This window comes from Choloepus didactylus, chromosome 4, assembly GCF_015220235.1.
Source record: "Choloepus didactylus isolate mChoDid1 chromosome 4, mChoDid1.pri, whole genome shotgun sequence".
NCBI classification, from domain to species: domain Eukaryota; kingdom Metazoa; phylum Chordata; class Mammalia; order Pilosa; family Megalonychidae; genus Choloepus; species Choloepus didactylus.
In genome coordinates, this window is record NC_051310.1 from 129,099,720 (window position 1) to 129,124,723 (window position 25,004).

Consider the following 25,004-nt stretch of genomic DNA (forward strand, 5'->3'; position numbering starts at 1 on the left):
CTATATTTTGTAGGACATAACCACATTGCTTAAGGATGCAGAAATCGTGGGGGAAAATACCATCTCATAAATTTGATATTTATGTTGCTTCTAATGAGGCTTTTTAGATTGAGAATTAGGTTTTAGGTTGTTTTGAACATTTAATTATAAGTAGAGTTTGGAAGAAAAAGAAAATGTCCCCACCCTGCACTCTAATGCCATCATAAAATTCACAAAGTTGCAAAACAAGAATAGGCATACAGTAAGAGATGTGGCAATAGGATATATGTGGTTTTACTCATATCAGTTATGTTGAGCAAAGGAATTTTCCAGGAATTTAATTGTTATGGTTTGTTTTCCAGACCACATATATATTTGTCCAATATTTATATAAATTTTTATATAAACCAGTTTATTTATTTATTTTATTTTACCTTTTTTGTGAAACCACTTCCATCACTTTGGGTTGGTTTCCCCTCTCCTTCATGCCTGGTAAGGCTGAGGGGTGAGTAGCTGTACCATGAATTCACTCAGGCAGTTGATGAGTTTAAGTATAGTCCTTACGTTAGTGCATGTAATTCTGCCTTGAATGTTCATGTCTATTTAATTAGCTCTTTAAGCCTTTTGGAATTGTGTTGAAAAATGCATGTCTGACTTTTTTCATAGTCTTTCCTAAGCCTGGCTTGAATCCTGGGAACACAGTTGCAGCCTTCAATGCCTTATTAATTTTGGATGGAAGTTTTATTCTTTATGGTTTACTGAGGTGAGCTTTGGAGAGAAATTCAAGACAGAATGATTTGTGACCTACAGGAACAGAAATTGCAGTGTTTAAGAATTGGAAGAACCCTTTTTCCTATTAGTAGCAGTTGTTTAATGATAATGCTTATGAGGGGGTCATCAGTTTATTTTTTGATGTGACTTTTAATGTTCTTATTTGGAAATTGATCTACTCATACTAACTATTTTGCTAAATGCATCTAAGTATTTACAGTGGAAACAAAATCTAAGATTGAGTATTATACAATAATAATTAAAAAGTTGCAAATAATATGTTGTAAAACTTTTTATTTTAGGCATATGGATCAGGATGTGATATTGTTATTCTGGCAACTGACTTTGAATGTGTGCAGATCATCCCTGGTGCTAAGCATGGAAACATCCAAGTCAGCTGTGTGGAGTGTTCTAACCAACATGGAAGAGTAAGGAATTTAATTACTTTATTGAATATCATCTTTTGATGTATTTAATAATTTCAGAGTATTCTTATTTCATAAAAGGCTTGTCTACAATTTTTTATTGTACTTTGCTTAGATGGTTATTGATAGGAGCTGTAAAGTGATTGGTTGTCATTAAGCTGAGAATGTGGTAATTAATTGTTCTACAGCTGTATACTAGCTTGAAAGATCTGTAGGCCTCACAATCTCTGTGTATACTGATATTCTGCCATTTGATAATTCTAGCTGCCATTAAACTAGGTTCAGGGAAGTAAACTTTTATCTTCTTACCTAGCCTTCCTTATCCAAATTATAATAACATCAAATTTTTATCAAAAAATTTTAACAAGGTATTAGTCTCTGATATAGTCCTTGTCATATGGTAGATGTTTATAGAGCCTCTTTCATTAATTTAATGAAAGTTTAATTGTTGAATGAAGACTCTTAGTTCATTCATTCAGACTTTAAAACAGGGTTATTTTTAAATAGTTAAAATGTCATATTATGTACCTTTTCCCAAGTTTTCAAACATAATATATATGTAATTTTGTACACATGTGCAGTAAACATAGCTTATTTGCTAAATACTATAGCAATTTAGTAAGACCAATATTGTGTAGCAGAGTTGAATGTCTCTATAAGAATATGAGATGTTTACCAGTAACAATTATAATAATTATAATAAGTTAAGCTTAGTATTCTAGAATTTATTCTTTTCTGGGCAACAAATTTTATCAAGGATGTTAAATCAGAATATCATGGTGGTAAATAGTAATCACATAAATTTATGCTGAATGATAAATTATGATTACTTGTTATAACACTTTTGCCCCACTGTGCTGCTTAATATTTGTGTAAATGTACCACTGTCTAAGAGTTCAGTGATCTAGCTCACCTAATATTGAAACACTGAATTTCCTGGTGTTTTCTGATACTTGTTTTTTGCTTTTCTAATTTTTTTTTTCAGTTTGTTTTCTTAAGCATTGCTTATGCTTATTTTAGAAAAACCTAGAATATCAGATTTCTCTCATTAATTTTTCATTGCTCTTTTCCCAAGACCAACTTAGAGAAACTGTATGTATGATAGTTGTTGAGATGAATTTTAATTAATTATTTATGTGTTGGTGATAATCTCAACAGATTCTCTGGGAGTAAAATTTTTAATGACTGTGGAGCTCATAACCATGGAAAATAGAGCAACCTTTGTTTCTATTTTCCTTACCTGGTTGAAGGCAAAGAAGTTAAATTTTGAAATCTTTGGATTATTGTCTTTATTGCCATCTCCTCTTAGTCCGTCTATCCCCAGTCCTTTGGTGATAACTTTCACATTTGTGACTTTGTGTTAGCCAGTTGTAAGCATTCATTCATTGAATGTCATGTTGCGTGTGAGTGATTTTTCTTTGCATAAGTGTTTCCTCAGCCAGACGTTTTAAGTAGCTTCCCTCATGCCATCGTGGATTAAAAGTTTTTTCTTGGAAAGAATATTAGATCTTAAGCCAGAATTAAAAATCACTTTTTGGCATGAGTATGCCCTAAAGTCATAGTAGCCGTTTTTGGTAGGCTTTAAAAGAATACATATCTGATTTAGTTTTATAGGTTAACATGTACAGAGACATCAGAAGGAATAGTTCTTGGTCTCTTCCCTGTATTTGATTCCTTCTTGCCAAGAGCAAGATGAACTGGAAACTGGCCTTCAAGGAATTATTGGAAAACAGGTTCACATAGCTGCTAGGAGCAGAAGGGTTTATGTTTGTTCTTATCAGGTATGCAACCTGGAACAAAATCCTCCTGGCCCCTAAATCCCTATCTTAAGTCCATTGGAGACATCTGTTATCAACTTTTTCTCCCTCAAGAGCCTTGTATTTTCTCCCTGGTTTTTCGTTTCCCCATTTCCTTCTTCAAGGTGGTTTTCACAATTGGTATCTTCTCTATTCTAGTATAATTAATGCCGTTTTCTTTGGTACATATTTTTAAACCTATTTTTTGATGTCTTTCTCTAGAAAATATTTATGGCTTTAATATTTTTTCACTGGATTTAAAAATTTCTGACAAAGAGATGTACCATTAAAATGTATCTTTGTTAATAAGTTATGTCTATATTTAAAAATAAAAGATAAATATTTTTTGAAAGGTTGGTTTCTTTGAGTTGGCCAACCTTATATTTGATAGGACTCTGCTGAATTTTTGATAACAGACAAGAGATGCTGAATTTTTGATAACAGACAAGAGATTCTTAAATCTGATACTCTTCCATGATGTGTATGAAAGGGAATAAGCCATTTAGCCACAACTTTACTGAAAATGAAATTCTATTGGGTTGTATTATATGCAATTTGTATATATATAATTGTGTAAAGGAGATTATCTTTATTGTACCTGTTCTTAAATATTAATGTTTATTCTTTTTTAGATTGCAGCGTCATATGGTAATGCTGTTTGCATTTTTGAGCCCTTGGGCATAAATTCTCATAAGAGAAATTGTGTAAGTATTAAATGATAGTAGAGATTTTTAGCATTTAATTAATTTTAGAATCCAGTTGATGGCATTAAGAGCTTCTTAGGAGCTGGTGCTGAAGGTGATTTGGAATATTATTGTGAAATTGATTTGTGCTATGTGATAAGATCCTTGACATTCACTAGGGATATTCCCTAGGCCTCTTAGAATCTCAAGTTTCTAAAATATTGTTAATTGAGATTTATCCTAATCTGAACTACTGTTACTACTTGTCCAGATCACTGGACTAGCCAACTATATGCTATCTGGTTTCCTCTCTTTCCCCTCACTCTCAGCCTCCACAGCCCCTCCCTGCCTCAATTTCTAGTCTCAACAGAGCAGATCATGACAGTTTTCTGTTTGAAACCCTGTAATGGTTCCATATTTCTCTCAAATTAAAAGCCAAAAATCCTACAAATAGCCTTCAACCCCTCTTCTCTCCCACACATACCCCCATTATCACTCTTAGTATCTCTCAGAGCTCATCTTCTGCTATTCTTGTTCTTTTGGATTCCATTCCAGCCACACTGGCATTTTTACTGTTCCTCAAACATGCTGGTTACACTCCCATGATAGGCCTTTGCCATGATTGTTCCTTTTGTCTGGAATGCGCTTACTCCAGATAGCTCCAGGGCTTGGCTCCCTCCATTCATATAAGACTTTGCTTAGTAATACCTTCTCAGTGAGATCTATCATGACCACACTTAAAAATTGCAACTCACCTCCACCACCTTATCCTATTCCCTTTACCCTTTTATTGATTTATCTTACTTTTTATTTTTTAACTTATTAAAAAATACTTTCAAACTTATAGGACAGTTACAAAAATAATAAAAACCTCATACAGAAAGCTCCAATATAACCCTATGTCTTATCTCAGATACCCAGATCAACCAATTTTAACATTTTGGCACATTTGCCATATCATTCTATCAGTCTCTGTCTGTCTGTCACTCCATTTTCTGAACACTTGAGTGTAGGTTATATATATCATCTTCTTCAACACTTAATACTACCAATTACATTTCCTAAAAACAAGTATATTCACTTATATATCCTCCTTAAGTGGAGTTATCAAGTTCAAGAAATTTCACGTTGATATGAAGCTTACAGTCTTTATCCCAATTTTTTTATATGTCCCAATATGTCCCTTTGAGAACCATCCTGGATCATGTATTGCCTTTAACTGCCATTTTCTTGTTAATTGCTCTTTCTTCTTCTTTTTATAATTGTAGATACATATATACAACATAAACTTTCCCATTTCAACCATGTTCAAGCATTACATTCACAATATTGTAGTACCCTCACCACCTTTCACTGCTAAAACTTTCCCATCCTGTGGATGATTGTAGGGTATGTGAATATATCTCAGTAAAACTGAATTAAAAAAAAAAAACTACAAAAAACTTTCCCATCTCCCCAAAGAGAAATCTTACACCATTATGCATGATTTCCCATTTCCCCTGTTTTCCACCCTGATAACCTGTACTGTAATTTCTGTCCCTATGATTTTGCATATTCTTTCGTATTTTCCTTGTGGTTACCATGGAGCTTAAATTTAACATCCTAAGTATGTACCAATCTTATTTGCTTTGATACCAGTTAACTTCAATAGTATACAAAAACCGTGTTCCTATAACCCTTCATCTCCCTACCTTTCTGTGGTTCTTGTCATATGTTACACATTTGTTCATTATGAGTCCAGATACACTGATTTATCATTACATTTTATGTATTTGCCTTTTAGATCCAGTAGGAAGTAAAAAGTGGAGTTACAACCTAAAAATACAATAGTCCTGATATTTATATTTACTCCTGTCATTATCTTTACCAGAGGTCTGTATTTCTTTATGTGGCTTCAGTCAGTTGTCTAATGTCCTTTCATTTCAACCTGCAGAACTCTCTTTAGCATCTCTTTAGGGATGGTCTAGTGGTGATGAACTCTCTCAGCTTTTGTTTATCTGGGAATGTCTTAATCCTTCCCTAATTTTTAAAGGCAGATTTGCCAGATATAGAATTCTTGGTTGGCAATTTTTTGCTTTCAGCGCTTTAAATATGATTTTTCATTGTCTTCTTACCTTCATGGTTTCCCATGAGAAATGGGCGGTTAGTCTTACTGAGGTTCCCTTGTATGTGAAGCATTGCTTCTCTCTTGTTGCTTTCAGAAATCTTGATCTTTGGCATGTGACCATTTGACTATAATATACCGTGGTGTAATTCTATTTGGGTTTACCCTGTTTGGAGTTCATCGAGCTTCTTGAATGTGTATATTCATGCCTTTTGTTAAATTTGAGGAGTTTGCAGCCATTATTTTTTGAATATTCTTAGCCCCTTTTTCTCTTAAAACTCCTTTTGGGACTCACACAATGTGTGTATTGGTATCCTTGATGGTGTCCCACAGGTTCCTCAGGCTGTATTCATTTTTCTTCATTCTTTTTTCTTTCTGCTCCTCATATTGAGTATTTCAGTTGTCTTATCATCAAGAACTCTGATTGTTTTTTTCTGCCAGACCCAATCTGCTGTTGAATTCCTCTAGGGAATTTTTAATTTCTGTTGCTGTGGTCTTCAGCTCTGGTTCCCTTTCATAATTTTCATCTCTCTATTCATATTCTTTTTGTGTTCAACTGTCGTCTTCCTTATTTCCTTTAATTCTTTGTTCATCATGTTTTCCTTTGGCTCTTTGAGCATATTTAGAGCCATTTTTTTTAAAAAAAGAGTCTTTGGTACATCCAAGATCTGTTCCTCCTCATGATGATTTCTAACTTTAATCTTCTCCTTTGCCTGGATCATTACTTCCTGTTTCTTTGTATGTTTTGTAACCTTTTGTAGAAATATGGACATTTTGATATTTAATGTGCTATCACTGGAATGTAGACTCTGAGGTATCTGTTCCTTATGTTTGTATCCAGCTAGTATTATGATGCAATTTTCCTTGAATGCCAGGAGCTAACCAAAAAAAAAAAAAAAAAAAGTTAAAAAAGGAAATGTCTTTCCCAGTTCTTGCAGATTGACCTGTGCAAGTGTTCTCAGGGCTTATCCATACAATCAGTTTGGAAAATAACTTCAGGGCAATGTGTAGGGGCCTCCCTGATCCTTGCTGCACATACATGTTGTCTTTGGCCTGCATATATGGCCCTGGGAATTCCCCTGTTCACACAGTTCTGAATATCCCTTTTTCTCTAGGAGAAGTTTCCTCAAAGCCTCAAGCACTGCATTGTCTGTCCTACAGCTAGCAGTCCCTTGCTCCAGGCAGCCACTTGACTGCTTTCCCACAGCATTCTGTAGGAGAGCTTTGTGATCTACATTTTACATGCACATAGAGTTCTGTGATAGCTAGTTCCTCAGATCACCACCAGACAGAGTCCTCTTATGTATACGAAGGTTACTCTGTTTCCTCTGGAACCGATTCTAGGAATCTGCAGTAGGAACATGGGCTGACTCTGTGCCCAGCCAGTGAGGGGTGGGGAAGGGGCTGGCCAGGGTTCCATGAGAGCCTACTGCTTTTTTTCTTTAATGAGAGAAATTGAGGGTTTACAGAAAAATTATGTATAAAATACAGGGTCCCCATATACTACCCTATTATCAATACATGACGTTAGTGTGGTACATTTGTTACAATTGATGAAAGCACGTTTAAAAGATTTCACTATTAACTATAGTCACTGGTTTATTGTAGGGTTCACTGTATGTGTTGTATAGTCCATGGATTTTTTTTTTTAATGTTTATTCTGGTAACATACATACACCTAAAATTTCCCCTTTTAACCACATTCAAATATGTAATTCAGTGCTGTTAATTATGTTCATAAGGTTGTACTACCATCACCACCATTCATTACCAAAACTTTTCCGTCATCCCAAGTACACACTCTGTACAACTTAAGCATTAACTCCCTATTCCCTACCTCCCACCCTCTCCCCAGAAACCTATATACTAGATTCTGACACTATGAGTTTGTCTTTTCTAATTATTTCATGCTAGTGAGATTATACAATATTTGTCCTTTTGTGTCTGACTTATTTCACTCAACATGATGTCTTCAAGGTTCCTCCATGTTGTTGCATGTGTCAGTACTTCATTCCTTTTTGCAGCTGAATAATATTCCATTGTGTGTATATACCACATTTTTATCCACTCATCAGTTGATAGGCACTTGAGTTGCTTCCATCTTTTGGTAACTGTGAATAATGTCAGTGTGAGCATCGGTGTGAAAATGTCTGTTTGCGTATATTTGGGGTATATACCTAGAATTGGGATTGATGGGTCATATGGTAATTCTAGTCTTAATTTTCTGAGGAATTACCAAACTGTTTTCCACAGTTGAGTGTTGGACCATTTTACATTGCCACCAGCAATGAATGACTGTTCAATTTCTCCTCATCTTCTCCAACACTTGTAATTTTCTTTTTTTTCTTTTAATAGTAGTCATTCTAGTGGGGGTGAAATGGTATCTTATGTGGCTTTGATTTGCATTTCCCTAATGGCTGATGAAGTTGACCATCTTTTCTTTTACTTATTGCCCATTTGTATGTCCTCTTCAGAGAAATGTCTATTCAAATCTTTGCCCATTTTTAAATTGGGTTGTTTGTTTTTTTGTTATTGAGTTGTTGGAGTTTTTAATATAATCTAGATAGTAAATCTTTATTGGATGTGTGGTTTCCAAATATTTTCTTCCTTTCTGTAGGTTGTCATTTTACTTTCATGATAAAGTCCTTTGGGGCACAAAAGTTTTTAATTTTGAGGGGGCCCCATTTATCAATTTTTTCTTTTGTTGCTTGTGCTTTGGGTATAAAATCTAAGAAACCATTGCCTAACACAAGGTCCTGAAGATGCTTCCCTATGTTTTCTTCCAGGAGTTTTCTAGTTCTGGCTCTTTTATTTAGTTCAGTTGATTTTTATATGTGGTATGAGTTAGGGTCCCTCTTCATTTGTCGAAGAGACTATGCTTTCCCAGTTGAGTGGTCTTCACCCCCTTGTCCAAATCAGTTGGCCATAAATGTAGGGGTTGATTTCTAAATTCTAATTCCATTGGTGTACATATCTGTCCTTATGCCAGTACCTTGCTGTTTTGATTACTGTGGCTTTGTAATAAGTTTTAAGATTGGGAAGTGTGAGTCCTCAAACTTCTTCTTTTTCAAGGTGGCTTTGGCTATTCAGCGCCCTTTAACCTTCTGTATAAATTTGTTGATGAGTTTTTCCATTTCTGCAAAGAAAGCTGTTAGAAATTTGATTGGGATTGCACTGAGTCTGTAACTGTGCTTTGGGCAGAATTGACATCTTAATATTTAGTCTTCCAATCCATGAACTTGGAACGTCCCTCCATTTATTTAGGTATTCTTTGATTTCTTTTAGCAATGTTTTGTTAGATTTCTGTGTCCAAGTCCTTCACATCCTTGGTTAGATTTATTCCTAGATATTTTGATTCTTTTATTTACTATTGTAAATGGAATTTTTTTCTTGATTTCTTCTTCAGATTATTCATTACTAGATACACTGCTGAGTTTTGTGTTAATCTTGTACCTTGCCACTTTGCTGAATTCATTTATTCTTGTTGCTTTGCTGTGGATATTTCAGGGCTTTCTTTATGAAGAATCATGTCATCTGCAGATAGGAAAGTTTTACTTCTCCTTTCTAGTCAGGCAGCCTTTTATTCCGTTTTCTTGCCTCATTGCTCTGACTAGAACTTCCAGTTCTAGGTTGAATAACAGTGGTGACAGTGGGCATCCTTGTTTTGTTTCTGATCTTAGAGGGAAGGCTTTCAGTCTTTCACTATAACATTTCAGTCTTTCATCATAACATTACATATGATGCTAACTGTGAGTTTTTTACATATATGCCTTTTATAATGTTGAAGGAGTTTCTTTCTATTCCTGTTTTTCTAAGTGTTTTTATCAAGAAGGGGCACTGGATTTTGTCAAATGCCTTTTCTGCATCAATTGAGATGATCCTTTTTTTTTTTCTTCTGTTGATGTGGTATATTGCTTTCATTGATTTTCTTATGTTGACCCACCCTTTCATACCTGGGATAAATCCCACTTGATCATGGTGTATAATTCTTTTGATGTGCTATAGTATCCGGTTTACTAGTATTTTGTTGAGTGTTTCTACATCTATATTCATAAGTGATATTGGTCTTTAATTTGCTCTTCTTGTGGTGTCTTTTTCTCATTTTGGTATGAGAGTGATTTGGGCCTTCTAGAATGAATTAGGGATTGTTCCCTCCTCTTCAATTTTTTGGAAGTGTTTGAGTAGGATTGGTGTTAATTTCTCTTGGAATGTATGCTTAAATTCCCTTGTGAAGCCATCTGGTCCTGGACTTGTCTTTGTTGGGAGATTTTTGATTAACAATTGAATCACTTTGCTAGTTATTGGTTTTGTTGAGATCTTCTGTTTTCTTCTTGAGTCACTGTAGGTAGTTTGTGTGTTTCTAGGAATTTGTCTAGGTTATCTAATCTAACATCTAGGTTATCTTATTTGTTGGTGTACAGTTGTCACAGTTTCCTCTTATAGTCCTTTTTATTTTTATAGGGCCAGTGTAATGTCACATTTTCATTTCTGATTTTAGCTATTTGTGTTCTCTGTTTTTTTTAATTTGTCAGTCTTGTTTCAGGTTTGTCAGTTTTATTATCTTTTCAAAGGACCAACTTTTGGTTTTGTTGATTCTCTCTATTGTTCTTTTATTCTCTTATTTCATTTATCTCTGCTTTAACCTTTATTTCCTTCCTTTTCATTTGAGTTTAATTTGCTTTTCTTTTTCTAGTTCCTCCAGTTTTGAGATTAGGTCTCTGATTTGAAGTTTTTCTTCTTTTTTAATGTAATCATTTAGAGCTACAATTTTCCCTCTCAGCACTGCCTTCACTACATCTCATAAGTTTTGGTATGTTGTATTTTCATTTTTGTTTGTCTGAAGATACTTCATAATTCCCTTTATGATATCCTTTTTAACCCCTTGATTATTTAAGAGTACATTGTTTAATTTCCACATTTTTGTGAATTTTCCATTTCTTCCTCTGTTTTTTTTTTAAATTTAATTTTATTGTGATTGTTCACATACCATACAATTATCCAGAGATCCAAAGTGCACAATCAGTTGCCGACAGTACCATCATCCAGCTTTGCATCCATCACCACAATTAATTTTTTTTCAATTTTTAGAACACTTTCATTACTCCAGAAAAGAAATAAAGACAAAAAAAGAAAACTCCAATCCCTCCATACCCCTAACCACCCCCCTCCATTATTGACTCATAGTACTAGTATAGTACATTTGTTAGTGTTGATGAAAGAATGTTAAAACTACTAACTGTAGTACATAGTTTGCAACAGGAGTATTTTTTCCCTATATACCCCTCTATTATTAATTTCTAGTTATAGTGTCATACATTGTTCTAGTTCATGAAAGAGATTTCTCATATTTATTCAGTTAATCACAGACATTGTCCACCACAAGATTCACTGTTTTATAAATTCCCATCTTTTAAACTCCAACTTTCCTTCTGGTGACGTATGTGACTCTAAGCTTCCCCTTTCCACCACATTCACATGCCATTCAGCACCGTTAGTTATTCTCACAATAACGTGCTATTGTCACCTCTGTCCATTTCCAAACACTTAAGTTCAACTTAGTTGAACATTCTGCTCATAATAAGCAACCACTCCCCATTCTTAACCTCGTTCTGTATCCTGTGACTTATATTTCATGTATATGAGTCTACATATTATAATTAGTTCATATCAGTGAGACCATGCAATATTTATCTTTATATGTGTGATTTATTTCACTCAATATAGTGCCCTCAAGGTTTCTTTATCAACCCATTTTTATTTAAGACGTTTTTGTTTGCCCACCATACATTCCATCCTAAGTAAACAATTGATGGTTCCCTGTATAGTCACGTATTTATGTATTCACCACCATCACCATTATCTGTATAAGGACATCTCCATTCTTCCACAAAGAAGGAGGAAGAGTCAAAGAAGGTAGAGAGACAAAAGAGAAAGAAAAAGAAAGAAAGAAAAATGACAGCTAATAGCAACAAAAGGAAAGATAGAATTAAACTAAAGTACAATAAAAGAGACAGACAACCAATGCCAAGAGTCCCATACCCCTCCCTTATGTCCCCCTCTTACAGGCATTTAGCTTTGGTATATTGCCTTTGTTACATTAAAGGAAGCATAATACAATGTTTCCGTTAACTATAGTCTCTAGTTTGCATTTTTTTTCTTAATACCACCCTATTTTATCACCTTGCAAGGTTGACATTCATTTGTTCTCCCTCATGTAAAAACATATTAGTACATTTTATTACAGTTGTTGAGCACTCTAGGTTTCACTGAGTTATACAGTTCCAGTATTTATCTTTCCTTCTGATGTCCCACATGCTCCTAACCTTCTTCTTTCATCCATACACACAATCATCGTTGTTCAGTGTACCTACATTGTTGTGCCACCATCACCCAAAATTGTGTTCCAAGCCTCTCACTCCTGTCTTTTCCTGTCTGTAGTGTTCCCTTTAGTATTTCCTGTAGGGCAGATATCTTGTTCACAAACTCACTCATTGTTTGTCAGAGAATATTTTAAACTCTCCCTCATATTTGAAGGACAGTTTTGCCGGATATAGAATTCTTGGTTGGTGGTTTTTCTCTTTCAGTATCTTAAATATATCACACCACTTCTTTCTTGCCTCCATAGTTTCTACTGAAAAATCCACAGATAGTATTATCAAGCTTCCTTTGTATGTGATGGATCGCTTTTCTCTTGCTGCTTTCAGGATTCTCTCTTTGTCTTTGACATTTGATAATCTGATTATTAAGTGTCTTGGCATAGATCTATTCAGATCTATTCTGTTTGGGGTACACTGTTCTTGGATCTGTAATTTTGTGTCTTTCATCGGAGATGGGAGATTTTCATTGATTATTTCTTTTATTATTGCTTCTGCCCCTTTTCCATTCTGCTCTCCTTCTGGGACACCCATGACACATACGTTCATGTGCTTCTTGTTGTTATTCAGTTCCCTGAGATGTTGCTCATGTTTTTCCATTCTATCTGTTCTTTTGGGTATAGGATTTCAGGTGTCTTGTTCTCCAGTTCCTGAGCATTTTCTTCTGCCTCTTGAGATCTCCTGGTGTATATCTCCATTGTGTTTTTCATCCCTGTGTTGTGCCTTTCATTTCCACAGATTCTGCCAGTTGTTTTTTCAAACTTTTGATTTCTATCTTATGTTTGCCCAGTGTTATCTTTATAGCCTTCATCTCTTTTACCATATCTTCCCTGAACTCGTTGATTTGGTTTTTGATTTGATTTAGCATATTTCTTTGAAAATCTTTAATAAATTGTTTCATTAAAGTGGAACAATATCTCAAGTTTATCTTGATTGAGGTGTAAGTTTGTTCCTTTGACTGGCCCATATCTTTGTTTTTCCTAGTATAGATTGTAGTTTTCTGTTGTCTAGGCATCTAGTTTCCTTGGTTACCCCAATCAGATTTTCCCAGACCAGAATGGGTTCAGATCTCAGAATTGGATTATATTCAGTTTCAAGTCTCCCTGTGGGTGTGTCTTAGAGATTGACAAACTTTCCTGTGAGGTCTCTAGCAGCAGTGCTTTTCCTAACCTGCCCAGCTGGTGGTGTCTGTCAGCCTGTGCTCCCAACTGGTGTTAGGAGGTGTGGCCTTTTAGTTTCTGTTTTGGCTGTTTTCTCCCAGGCTCTGGGGTCTGGTTCTGAAGGGAAGGCTGGTAATAGAGCTGGGCCCCATCCCCTTCCTCTTAGGGAAGATATACCCCCTAGGGAGTTATCATCTGCATTTTAATAGCTCCTTTGTACCTCTGACTCTGTTATCTTCACCCCTGTCTGGGTCAGAGTGCTGCAAACTGAAAATGGCTGAAGCTCTCTCCACTGAGCCACTCAGGTTAAGAGAGAAAAAGGGATAGAAAGTCCCCTTTCAGAGCCAGTCCATGGCCCCCAGTTTCACTCATCTGCCAGAGGTAACACCCGGTCTTCTGGGCTCCCCCTCCTGGGACAGAGGAGTCTTCTGGCTCTTGAAGGTCAGTCATCACTAAAAGCTTCTCTCTGCTTTTTAGGGGTTTGTAGCTTGTATTCAACAGTCCACATTTATTAATTAAAACTCCAGTTGGAGTTGGGCTGAGCTATATTCACTTGTTCAGTGAGTGCTGCTTTCTGCCACAGTGAGGTTTTGCAGTTCAGCCTGCCGTGGGGGGAGGGGGCTCCTGGCACAGTTCTGCAGTTTTTACTTGCAGATTTTATGCTGCAATTTCAGACATTCTTCCCAATCCAGGTTGGTGTACAATGGGTGGACAGTCACGGTCCAGATTATTTACTAGTTGTTCTTGGTTGTTTATTAGTTGTTCCAGGGAACTATCTGAATTCCATGCTTCTCTATGCCGCCATCTTGCCCCCCAACTAGCTTTTTTTTTCCAGAGGGAAGCCTGCTGTGCCAGTGCGGGGAGGGGCATTGGCTCCACAGTTTGGGAAGCTTTTACTTTATGCTTCTATCTCAGCCATTCCACCCATTCACAGCTGGTGTACTGTGTGTGTCCAGTCACAGATTTCCCCCAACTCTTGCTCCAGACTGTATACTAGTTGTTCCTGGCTCTTTACTGGTTGCTCTAGAGGCTAACTAAATTCCACACCTCTCAATGTCACCATCTTGTCCTGCCTTTAGGGGTATGGTTTAAAAATAGTTTTTCACTGATTATATGATATAAGATTATCTTTGGATAATGAAATTCAGGTTTTGCGTTTTTTTATAAAAATTCTGCCTCTCTTCAAAGTTTCATGACTACTTACTTATTTAATTGTTAAATATTTGTAATGTATTCTAACAAGAAAGGGGATTGCCATTTATTAAATTAACATTAGTTGCCAAGCAATTAATGTCTAACTTGCCCAAGGTCTTACAGCTTTATGTTGCACTATACTTTCACAAAGAAATATCTTAGCTTTTCCTTAGATACTATACTTAATGGCAAAAGCCTTTGACTTTTAAACTTTTAAATCTTCTTTTCAATTTTTAGTATGAAAATGTTAAGAAAAAAGCATGAAAATCTTCCAAATAAATATATATCTTTCAAATAAATAAATATATCAAGTTTGTGGAATATTATTCCATTGACTTTTTGGGAGATGTGTCTAGTTTTCTTTTAGTCATTGAGTCTACAGAATTCTGCTAATTTGCATTTCTGTCTAAAATGCATTTATTTTGCCTTAGTAAACATTTACTGAGCATCTCTGTACTAGCCATTACAAAATCTAAAGATACATAGATTATTATGACATAGTTCCTACCCTTGAAGAATTGTATTTTAGTAAGAGAGCCAGACATGTAAACAAATAAAAATTCAGTGTGATCAGTGTTAAAATTTTAGAATGTAAAGAGTGCTGTGGATGCTGTCAGAGAAGGTTCCACAAAGGAGGTGACAATTTAGCTAGATCTTGATGGAAGCATAGGAGTTGGTAGATATTGGAGTGAGGGAAAGGACATATTAAGTATAAAAATATAATTCTAAGTAGGAAGGAAGCTTGAGAGAGCATGTTTTTTTGGGGTATGGCAAGCAGCTCAATATCATAGAATAAATGATAAGTGGAACCATTGGAAGTTATTTTGGAAACATTATTTTGAAAATAATAGTGAAATATTTGCATCTTTGTTTCACATCATAATGTCTCAAGTTGAAGAAAATAAAATGATAGTGTTCATGGATATCATTTTTAAAACATGTCTTTTAATTTTTTTCTTTCTCTCTTCATGTTTCAGCAACTCAAGTGTCAGTGGCTTAAAACTGGGCAGTTTTTTTTGAGTTCCGTGACATACAACTTAGCATGGGACCCTCAAGGTATTTAGTGATTATATTTAGACATTATGAAAATTAAATATTTTTTTTAAATGTATGATTACAATGTGATAGACTCCCATAATAAGAAAATGATCAGTGGTAGATTTTCTTTCTCCTAATGAATTGAGTGTACTTTTTTTTCATGGTATGCACTGCTATCTACAATACTTAATTTATATTAGTTCTATGCTTTTTGTTCCTCTAGAATGTTTTATTCTGAGAAAACAGTGATTATTTGCTCCCTTAGTTAACATGTGCTGCACTGTACTCTTATTGTGTTTACTGAAAAACAAAATCAGAAATAAAGCTGGATGAAAAACATCCACCTCATTTTATAAGCATTTATATTTCAGGAAATTGCTTTTTTTTTTTTTGAAAAATTTTGAAAGGTTAGAAGCTTACAGTGATAACAGCTGTTCTCAGTTCTCAGTTAATGAGGCTAGTTTTCATATTCCATGCAGAAAAATGAATTTTATTAATTTGTAGGTATGTCATATCCTGAGAACATTCTGTATTTCATATATCAGATTTTGGGTGTTTATTTTGTTATTCTGCTTTTGCGATTATTTTTTTAAGATTTACCTGATACACAGCTACTCTTTGCAAGGAAGCTTTTCTGTTTTTTTCTTAATTCTCTCTCAAGAATTGCTCTTTCTCATCTAGAGAATTCTTAGAACTTTTAAGCAAATGTATGCTAGGTGGTTTTCAAAGATAATATTGCTTATTTTTCACAGAACAGTTTACAGACTTAAATAAAAGCTCACTTACTCATTGCTTTCCTAGATAATCCTTGCTTATTCATCAAAACATTCTCTTAATTTTCAGATAACAGATTGTTGACAGCAACTGATTCTATTCAGTTATGGGCTCCTCCAGCAGGTGACATTCTTGAAGAGGAGGAAGAAATTGATAATAAAATTCCTCCCATTTTAAATGATTGGAAGTGCATCTGGCAGTGCAGGTTAGTGTCTAACTCCATTTTATATTCATGCATTTAAAAAAATATACTAAAATAGGTTCCCTTTCACAATCATTTTTATTTTTTGATGGTACTATTTTAGAAGTTTTGAAAGTAGACTTTTCCTAATTGAAACCCATTATTAGGTCTTCCTTAAATCTGTGCTATGGTTGCTTATTTAAAAAAAGGACAAAAATGTGTTGTTAGTAATAGCCCCAGGATTTGGGTTGACAGGGTTGATACATGAAATTATTTAGTAATGATTGAGATGTGGGTGGAATTGGGGAGGAAGGACAATGTGGTGAAACTTGCCAGGCACTCTTTCAAGTGGAAGTATGGCCATACCATTAACAGTAATATGGACTATGTGAAGGGGACCAATTGGCCAGGGAAGGTGATGAGCTCAGTTTTTAACATGTTACATTTAGGATGTTGGTGGGAGGGATGTACAGGTGGGGATATCCTGTATGCATGTTCCTTGTATTCTTCTTTAGATTCCCAAAGTGAATTTTGAATTACTGATTTAATTAATATAAATTTATATTCAGGGAGGTGAAAACACACTTGTTCTGATGACTATGATTTTGATGTTATAAAAATCTCACTTTGACTTTTATGTGTACAGTTTACGAGATTTTTAAAGTGGGAACTGTTTAACTGTTTTAATTTTTTCTTAGAACTTCAGTATCTGTACATTTGATGGAATGGTCCCCTGATGGTGAATATTTTGCTTCTGCTGGAAAGGTAAAGGACCAAACAAGAAACAAACAAAACAAACAAATGAAACAATTAGAAATGTTCTTTATTCATTCTGATTTTCAGTTTTCTCATCTGTAAAATTAGGATAATCCCACTTTGCAAAGCTGGCCTGAGGGGTAGTGATAGTGTTTGTAAAAGACCTGGTATGTTCCCCACAGGTAGTAGGCTTTCAGGAAGTAATGGCTATTATTAGCCATTTACAGCTTTTAAAATTAATTTTTATGTTTAAAAATAGCATATGTACATAATTTTAAAAGTAAAATAGTTTTATCAGATTTACAGTGAAAAGAAACATCCCCCTGCCTCATCCTTCCCCACTCTTAATTCCTATATCCTGGAGGCATTTATTTGTCAAGTTGTATATTTTGTTATTTACCTCCGTGTTTCTAAATAACTTGCTCATGCTCCAATTGCGTGATTTCATTTCAATTTTATGTGTCATTTATTGCCTTCCTGCTGTGGAAGCTGAAACTTTAGCTATCCAAGTGACATCCCCAACTATATCTCTACTTCTAAAATGCACATATTCAGTCCTTTCCACGTGTCTTTCTGATATCTGAACATTGCTTAAATCAAAATTCCTGGTTCACATTAAGATTGTGCAAATATTCTTCACAGTTAATAATTACTTCAGTGTTAAAAAGTGCTTTACCGTTTGCTTAATTTTCTATGTAATTAACTAATTCATCCCCAAAACCTCTGACAGAGCTTGAATCCTCTCTCAGTACAGGCCCACACATGGCAACATGTGTCCTCTTTGCTCCAATCTGGCTTAGTTGCTCTGAGTCTAAAATAGCAGAGTTGTCATCTTGGGATTTTCTTTTACCAAACTTTGGAAATTCTTCTTGCATTTCTCATTTCTTAAATTCTCTGTTTCTTAACATCATTTATCTTCCTCATTCCTTGTTTTGATGAAGAACATTTAGTAGTTTCCTGAGAAAAGCTGAGTGGGGAGAAAAAAAAACATTTTGCAGCCTTGCATGTCTGAATTTTTTTTTTCTTCTGTTCCTATACTTGATTGAAATTTGGCTGTGCATAGATTTGGGTTGAAAATCATATTCCCTCGCAATTTTTAAGTCATGATTCTATTGCCTTCTAGGTTCCAGTGTTGATATTGAGAAGTACAGTGCCAATATGACCCCCAGTTTAACCCAATCCCTGGATATAGGGGTTTTACAGATTCTCTCCTTATCCCTGCCTGGTGTTCTGAAATTTCATGATGATGGCTGTGGTATGGGTTAGTTGTCTGCAAATACTTTAATCTGTATCTCTAAAGGAAAAAGAATTTTTTGGGCAGACTATTTGGTGGATCTGTTTAATTTGAAAACTCATGTTTTGGAAGATTATTTTGTATTATGTCTTTTGTGTCATTTCCTTCCCTTCTTGTTTTTTCTCTCTTTCTGGATTTCCTGTTACTTGGATGTGGGTCCTTCTATTCTGGTCCTCTAATTTACTTCCCCCTAGCCTTCCTGTTTTCTGTCTCTTCATCTTTCTGTATAATTTATGGGGAACTTTAAAATTATTTTTTCCTGCGAGCATATTTTTAACTTCCAAGCATTTTTTCCTTTTTCTTTGAAGGTTCATTTTTAAATTATAAAATGTTTTATAAGGATAAAAGAATATATATAATATATAATAAAAAATTAAACAAGTACAAATCTACCCACTACCCAATTTAAGATAAAGGATGTAAAACTGACATGTCTTTTATCATCTTGCTTGTTTTTTCTTCTTTCCCTCATACCCCTAGACAATCAGAATTTTGAATTTTATGTTTATTATTTCATTGCTTTTAAAAAAATAATTTCACATGTATACATTCCCAAATAATATAGTATTTAGTTTTGCACAATTTGAACTTAGAAAAATGATATCATATATAGTTTGTGTTCTTCCATGACTTACTTTTTGTGAGATTCATCCATGTTGATGCTATGCCTTCCTCATTTTTACTGGTGTATAATATTCCATAATATGACTATATCCCAATTATTTATTCTCTTGATGATGGGCATGATTTTTATTTGTTTTTTTTTTTAAAGGTTTTTACTGCAGTGAACATACATGTATCTCTCTTGGTGCACCTAGTCACAGTTTGCTGGATATATATTTAAAGTGAATTGTGTATTTTCAGCTTTGCTAAATAATTCTAAATTGATTTCCAAAGTGTTTATACCATTTTATACTTTCACCAGAAATATATGAGTGAAATGGTTTCACTGTTTTCTCACAACACTATATTCTCACATTTCTGTGGCTAAACTTAAAGTTTTGCTGATTTGGTGGGTATAAAATCATGTATCAGTATGGTTTTATTGCATTTTCCTTATTACTATTGGCTATGAGTGTCTTTTCCTTTATTTATGGACCCTTCCTGTTTTCTTTTAGTTTTTTTAAATTTCGGTCAGTTCTTTATATGTTACTACTTTTTAATTAGTGCATTCAGTTACAAGAAATTACATTTTCTAATTGAAATGCAGTTAATTTTTGCATATTGGCTTTACATTCAGCACCTTTACTAAACTCATTAATTCTAATAATTCCTCTGTAGCTCCTTTTGGGTATTCTTTGTACGTAATTATATCATCTGTGAGTAATGAGTGTTTTATTTCATCTTTTCTAACTCATGTGTTTTATTTCCTTTTCTTTTTTTATGTACAGCACCTATAACCTCTACTACAGTGTTGAATTAAAATGGTGATAGTAGGTATTCTTTTCTTCTTCCCAATATCAAAGGAATACCTTTCACTAGTCACCATTAACTATGATGTTTACTGTAGATACTCCTTTTCAGATTTAGGAAGTTCCCTTCTATTCATAGTTTGCTAGAATTTGTTTTTTTTAAATCATAAATGTATGTTGAGTTTTAGCAAATACTTTTTCTGCATCTTATAAGATTTTCGTATTTTTTTTCTTTTTGTTCTTTTAATAAGTTGAAATTCATGGACTGATTTACAAGTGTTAAATAAATCTTGCAGTCCTGGAATAATCCCAACTTGATTATAATATATTATCCTTAGCTGGATTTGGTTTGTTAATATTTTGTTTAGTGTTTATTGTGTTAGAGCAAGATTTGTCCAATAATTTTCCTTTTTTGTAAAAATGTCCATGACAGATTTTGATAGTGATGTTATGCTGACCTCATAAAATGGGTTCTAAAGTTCTCTTTTTTCCTATTCTAGGAGAGTTTTTATAAGATTGATGTAGTATTATTCTTAAATATTTGTAAATGAAGCCATCTGGACCGGGGGTTTTCCTCATGGTATTCAGTTTTTTATAGTAATAGGGCTATTCAGATTTTCTGTTTCTTTTTTATGTTAGTAGTAAGTTATATTTTTTTGAATTTTTCAGTTTTATCTAAATTTTCAAATTTATTGACATAAAGCTGTACAAAACATATCTTTTTAATATCTGTAATATATCTCTGATGGTTTCCTTTTCATTTTCAATATTAGTTATTTGTGCCTCCTTTCCTTTTTTTCCTTGATTAATTTCACCAAGGTTTATCCATTTTATAAGAACTAACTTTTGATTTTGTAGAACTTCTGAATTGTATATTTGTTTTGTACTTCATTAACTTCTAATCTGTTGTTCTTTCTTCTACTTTTTTTTCCAAACCTTTCTAGATGGATGTTCAGGCTTTCATCTCTAATATATACTTTTTTTAAAAAATTTTATTTTGTAATAAATTCAGTTATAGGAGCAGTTGCAAAAACAATATTAACCCCATACACAGAACTCCAGCATACCCTGACCCCCCCTCCCCCAATACCCCGATCCACCAACTTTAACATGCTGTCACACCACCATTTCTCTTTCCCTCCCTCCCTGTCATCCATCATCTGTTCCTCTGTCTTCTGAACATATGAGAACAAGCTACACACATTCTTGAACAAACACTGTAATTCACATATACAATTCCCGTGAACAAGAACATTCTCTTATGCAATCCCATTAAGTGCAGCTAAGAAGTTAAAGAAATTCAACATTGATACAAAGCTTACATTCTGTATTTCCCTTTTTTTTTTTTTTCCTTATGTCTCAACTGTGTCCCTTTGAGCCTCCTGTTCTCCATCCTCAGATCCCATCCAAGATCATCCTTGGCATTCAATTGTCATCTATTTAGACTGTCCTTTTTTTTTTCTTTCAGTTGTGGGAACATATATACAACCTAAATCTTCCCATTCCACCCCCTCCCTAGCATTCAATTAGTGGGATTAATCACATTTAGAATGTTGTAATGTATCACCTTCCCACCATCCATTACTAGAAATTTCCCTTCACCTCAAACAGGAACCCTGCACTCATTTCTTAACTCCCCATTGCCCCTTTCCCCACTTCTCATAATTCATACTCTGCTTTTCATCTCTATGGTCATATTCTCTGATAATTTCTTTGTGTTTACTGTGGGGCTTAAAATTAACCTCTTAAATTCATAACAATCTTGTTTTTCTTTGATACCAACTTAACTTCAATGGGGCCCATAAACTATGTTCTTATACTCCTCCATTCCCCCACCTTTATATAGTTCTTGTTAAAAATTACATAGTGTACATTGAGTCCAAAACCACTGATTTGTCTTTAGAGTTTGTGTATTTTATATCATGTAGGAAGTAAATAGTGGAGCTACAATTCAAAAATTATTGACTTCTATTTGTATTCCATTGTGGTCAGAGAATGTGCTTTGAATATATTCAATTGTTTTTTTGTTTTTTTTTTTAATTTATTAAGGCTTGTTTTATGTCCAAGCTTATGGTCCATTCTGGAGAAAGATCCGTGATCACTAGAGAAAAATGTGTGTCCTGGTGATTTGGGATGTAAGGTTCTATATATGTCTGTTAAAATTCTCTATATCTCTCTCTCCTTTCTTTGTTTCTCTGTTGGTAGGGCTCCCTTTAGTATCTGAAGTAGGGCAGGTCTTTTATTGGCAAAGTCTCTCAGCATTTGTTTGTCTGTGAAAAATTTAAGGTATCCCTCAAATTTGAAGGAGAGTTTTGCTGGATAAAGTATTCTTGGTTGGAAATTTTTCTCTCAGAATTTTAAATATGTCATGCCACTGCCTTCTCGCCTCCATGGTGGCTGCTGAGTAGTCACTACTTAGTCTTATGTTGTTTCCTTTGTATGTGGTGAATTGCTTTTCTCTTGGCTGCTTTCAGAACTTGCTCCTTCTCTTCAGTATTTGAGAGTCTGATCAGAATATGTCTTGGAGTGGGTTTATTTGGATTTATTCTATTTGGAGTTCGTGGGGCATTTATGCTTTGTGTATTTATATTGTGTATAAGGTTTGGGAAGTTTTCCCCAACAATTTCTTTGAATACTCTTTCTAGACCTTTACCCTTCTCTTTCCCTTCTGGAACAGCAATGAGTCTTAAATTTGGATGTTTTATTTTATCTTTCGTATCCCTGAGATCTGTTTCTATTTTTTCAATTTTTTTTCCATTCTTTCTTTTGTTCTTTCATTTTCTGTTCTGTGGTCCTCTAGGACACTTGAGTCGTTGTTCATATTCCTTTAATGTTGTATTATGAGTGTCCAGAGTCTTTTTAATTTGGCCAACAGTTTCTTTTATTTCCATAAGATCTTCTATTTTTTTATTTACTCTTGGAATTTCTTCTTTATGCTCTTCTAGGTTCTTCCTTATGTCCTTTATATCCTGTGCCATGCTCTAGTTCTTTGATTGTAGTCCTTTGATTAATTGTGCCAAGAACTGTGTCTCTTCTGATATTTTGATTTGGGTGTTTGGGATTGGGTTCTCCATATTGTCTGGTTTTATCATATGCTTTAGATTTTCTGTTGTTTTTGGCCTCTTGGCATTTCCTTTGCTTGATGGGGTTCTTTCAAGTTGTAAAAAATACCAATCTAATTTTTCAGAACTACAACTCAGTGGCGTACACTTCCTCTAACTAACCAGCAGATGGCATCTGCGAGTCACCTATTCCCCTCAAGTCAGTTCTCCTCAACTTTGTCTTTGTGGTGCGTGAGGAAATGATTCTTGTGGGGTTCAATTGGTCAACTCAGTTTGGGTGTGTTTTTGGTGCTGTCCGCCCTGAATGTGGGGCATGTGTCTGGGCGGTTAGGGAGACAGGGTAGCTTTAATATTCAAACCTCCCACATGTTTCCGGAGGTTCAAGGCTGTTGCAAGTGTCTAAGCCTTCATTTCAGTTTTGCCCCAGATTTTCTCTGCCGCTGACCCACAAGTCACCAGCATTGACGTAGCGTCCCTGGGTTTTCCTAGTGGGCCCCTTTCTCAGCTGTGATCTTCCAGGACCTCTGCTGAGGGAAGGCTGTGCTACGTCACAAGTGCGTGCCATCCCTCAAGGGAAGCCCCGGGCTGCCGGGCCATGCAGGGGCGCTCCCAGCCTGATGCTAAGATGGCTGAATGGGGCATCTCAACCCCCCCCTCCCTTTTCGCACAGCTCCACCTTCCCAGGTCCGGGAAAACTAGCTGTGTATGCACCCAAGGCCACTGTCCATGGCTGATACCGTGGTGTGTGCGCGGTGCCGTGGGATACACTCCCCGTCACACTGGGTTTCCTGGCATGGCTCTAGGCTGTGGGTGCCGCCCTGGGCAGGAGTGTCTCCAGCCCCCCGGGGAGCTGGCTGCAAGCAGCGTAGTTTCTTTCTCCTTTTGGCTCTCCCCTCTGCCCCCCCCGGCCCTGAGGGAATCAGCAGCAGTCTATCCTCCACGCCAGACACCGAGAGGTTGGCACAGCCTGCTCCGGCCGTGCTTCACTGCGTGGTTCTCACCGTTGTAACTGCAGCCGCTCCTGGGTTTTTGTTTTGTTTTGTTTTGTTTTTTAAAAGAACTAGTCTGTCTCCAAACGCCAACCCCCAGTTTCCCCAGACCACAGCGCAGGCGCAGGACTTCAGCCAGCTTACTCGTTTCAGAATGCAGACTCCCGGTTTCACCAAGTGCACGGTCCCTGTGGGTTTAGCAAACCTTGTCCAGCTGGTGCATCGCTGAAACTGGTGTTCTGGGTCACTTTCTGTTTTTTATCTAGTATTTTTCACAGAGGTGTTTTTTGCCCTGTCTCACCTATCTGCCATCTTAGGTTCCTCTAATATATACTTTTAACACTATAGTTTTTCCTTTACCTTTATTGGCATCTCACAGGGTTTTTTTAATTCCGTAGGTTTTTTTTTAATGAGGGAGCTTGTGAGTGTACAAAACAATCATGCATAAAATACAATATTCCTGTATACTACCCCCACCTCTGACACCTTGCCTTGTCACTATTAATGATAGCATTTAAAAGAAAAGTGTACTTTTTTATCATATTTTATTGTAGAATGTAACATATATACATAAAAGTGATAAGTTTCCAAGTGCAATTTAACAAGTAGTTGGAGAGCAATTTTCAAAGAATATTATGGGTTATAGTTGCACAGTTTGAGTTATTTCCTTATTGTGAAATATAACATATATGCAAAAAGGCACTATCTATCAAAGTTTGATTTAACAAGTAGTTATATAAGAAATTTCCAAAAATTTTATGGTTATAGTACCATAGTTTCAGTTATTTCCTTATTGCAAAATATGACATACATACAAAGAGTTGATAACTTTCAAATTAAAATTTAACAAGTAGCTATAGAACAAATTTCAAAGGATGCTTTGAGTTACAGTTCCACCATTTCAATTCTTTCTTCTAGCTATATTAATACCCTAGCAACTAAAAAGAAGAAAATTATGCAGAGATTCAGTATTCGTAATCCTTTGTTAAATTCCATCTTGTCTGTTGCTTTC

At 35.2% G+C, this 25,004-nt stretch overlaps 1 protein-coding gene across 1 annotated transcript in view; it reads left to right on the plus strand.

Moving 5' to 3' along the window:
* Positions 1-25,004, plus strand: part of DMXL2 (Dmx like 2) — a 251,856-nt gene that overhangs the window by 24,583 nt on the left and 202,269 nt on the right. Inside the window, 5 exon segments of the mRNA XM_037833974.1 lie at positions 1,053-1,178; positions 3,604-3,675; positions 15,464-15,542; positions 16,368-16,503; positions 17,178-17,244. Coding sequence (XP_037689902.1) covers positions 1,053-1,178; positions 3,604-3,675; positions 15,464-15,542; positions 16,368-16,503; positions 17,178-17,244 — 480 coding nt within the window.